The sequence below is a fragment of the Sesamum indicum genome, linkage group LG3 (assembly GCF_000512975.1).
Source record: "Sesamum indicum cultivar Zhongzhi No. 13 linkage group LG3, S_indicum_v1.0, whole genome shotgun sequence".
NCBI classification, from domain to species: domain Eukaryota; kingdom Viridiplantae; phylum Streptophyta; class Magnoliopsida; order Lamiales; family Pedaliaceae; genus Sesamum; species Sesamum indicum.
In genome coordinates, this window is record NC_026147.1 from 16,076,156 (window position 1) to 16,078,675 (window position 2,520).

At 32.9% G+C, this 2,520-nt stretch overlaps 1 protein-coding gene across 1 annotated transcript; it reads right to left on the reverse strand.

The window, feature by feature from the left end:
- On the reverse strand, positions 318-1,010 carry LOC105158705 (uncharacterized protein At5g65660-like). Its single transcript, XM_011075547.2, has one exon. The coding sequence runs from the start codon at positions 859-861 to the stop codon at positions 484-486; it is 378 nt and encodes a 125-aa protein (XP_011073849.1). The 5' UTR covers positions 862-1,010; the 3' UTR covers positions 318-483.

The following is a 2,520-nucleotide window of genomic DNA, read 5'->3' on the forward strand; positions in this document are numbered from 1 at the left end:
ACTTATCAGAAATAACACATAAGAATAAGAATAAATACCCCTTGTCTTCGTTCAGAGAAAGGAAGCCAAAAAACCAATTGTATCAAGATTTTGTATAAGTGTATTAAATTGCATTCAAAACAACAAAATTGGTCTATTTCACATCACGTAACAAATTAGCAACAAAAACAATAAATTACAAATTACTATACAATTAGATCAACATGGAACTCGAGTCTAACATCTTTGTTCATAAACAATTTTGAAATCTCAACAATATGTTGGGAATCAATTGTCAGTCAGAGAGGGGGTAAAAAAAAACAGCAAAGTAATAAACATGACAAATACATAGTGACATTGAAATTCATATTATTTCCAGATAAATAAAGTCAACAGCTATAAGAACCTAATAATCTATATATATATACTACTTTTGCAATAATTGGACAATAAAATGAAATTTAATAAACTCTATATAAATATTACACTACATATCGCGCCGTTTTAGGTAACCATGTTTCTACTGGTGGAACAACTCAATTCATACACCGCGATCGGTGGCTTAGGTGGCGGCCGCCGCATCTCGACAGCGATTTCATCCGACCGCGGCGGCTCACACGGACACGGCACCGCTATGAACTTGGGAACATCGTCCCCCGGCATGATTATTACTGGCAAGCTCTGCTTCTTTTTCTCCTTGTAGTAGGGTTTAGGGAAGGAGGCAAGATCGCCGTCGGCGGGGTAGCAGCAGGAGAATAATCCGCTGAGGGTGAAGATGACCACCAAAACTAGGGCTGTGCCCAAGGGAAACCCTAGCAAAGGCCGAGAACCCGCACTGTGTGAAGCGGGTGCACCTGCACCGGCATGATATGGACTCTCCATCAGATCAAGAACAAAACAACTCTCTAACAACGCTACCACTAGATCTTCCCATCCCCTGATGAGGACTAGGTGAACAAAAGCACAAGATCTTGTGTTCTCTGGACAAAAATACGTATGTAATATTATTCTATATATGCTTATGCAAGAAAGTGTGTGGTGGTGGGGATTTATAAGGGTGGAGGCAAAGGTACATTTGGTGTCGGGGGCAAGGTACGGAGGCAAGAGGGTCCCACCCACTTAATTAAGCATCATCATCTTTTCTTAATTCTCTTTTCATTTTTTTTTTCCTTTTCTTTTTATTTGATTTCCCGTGTTATAATATCCTGTAGGACATAAAACATTTTATCATAATAGACAAAAGTAAATAAATTTGATTCAATAGTAATTAATCACGACTATGCAATGATTTGAACTATTATTACAGCAAATAAGGCTAAAATATAAGCATAACTTAAGAAAATTAATGTCAAATCCCATAATTTTGTTATAGCTATGAATCATGGAAAGTCATTTTGATCATAAATAAAATTATTATAAATATTAATTAATCCTAGTCAAATAAAATTTTCACATTGATTCATTTAATTGTGATAGATAGTATGATTTATCCTAATTTAAAATTATACTTCAAAGAACACAGAAAATAATCGAGTTCGAAAACATCAAAATAATGTAATTATATATGCAACGTGGATCCAATATAGATTTTACTGTCGGTATAGTATGATTACATCATTTAGTATTTTCATACTGAATTTACACCAAAAGAAACCCCACATCAGAATATATCTATATAGTTCCGAATACTTAAAAATATGTAATTATTTTGATAAAATTATATTTTTAGTTTTATAAGATAAGAGATTCAACATATTTAGCCCTCTACTTTACGAATTTTTAAAATGATCTCAAAATTGGTAAAATTCGACATATTTAGTCCTCAATAGTCCTAAATTGTGAAAATTCGACACATTTAGTCTTCTGTTTTATGGGATTTATAGGATTAACAAATGTGTCGAGTTTTCTCAATGGACCATTTTAAATTTCATAAAGTAGGGGATTAAAAGTGCTGAACATTCAACCTTATAGGACTAAAAGTGTAATTTCACAAATTATTTTCATAAAGTGTTATAAAGCTTTTTTATCCAACAATTTAAATTTTTAGCGCAAATGATGATTAGGAAATCCAGTGGTAAGAAAATTAGCTCCTTCATTTGTTTGTTTTATGAGATCAATTAGTGGAGAAATTGGTGCTAAGTACTAAATTAAGTGTTGTTGCATATAGAGTGTGCTCGTTGGAAAATCCTATTACAGACAGGTCGGGGCAATTTTGGTTTTGATTAGGTTGCAGAAAATTTAGTTCGGATCAGATTTAGCTGAATCAAATTAATTACAGAGCAAGCACAATGCACTTGGTATTATTGGTCACTTTCCCTTAATTGTACACCAATCACAAAAAAAAATTATTACACTTGTCATATAATTAATTTAAATTTATCCAAATCAAATTCGAGCTAAAATTTACTTTGCGTTGCTTACTGTCATCTATAATGACAAGTAAATGAACTTCTAGTTCTCTCCAGATGTCTTTTAAGGAAAAAACAAAATAAAACACATAACCTATTTATGCATGAACAACGTTTATGTATTTTTCGTGCA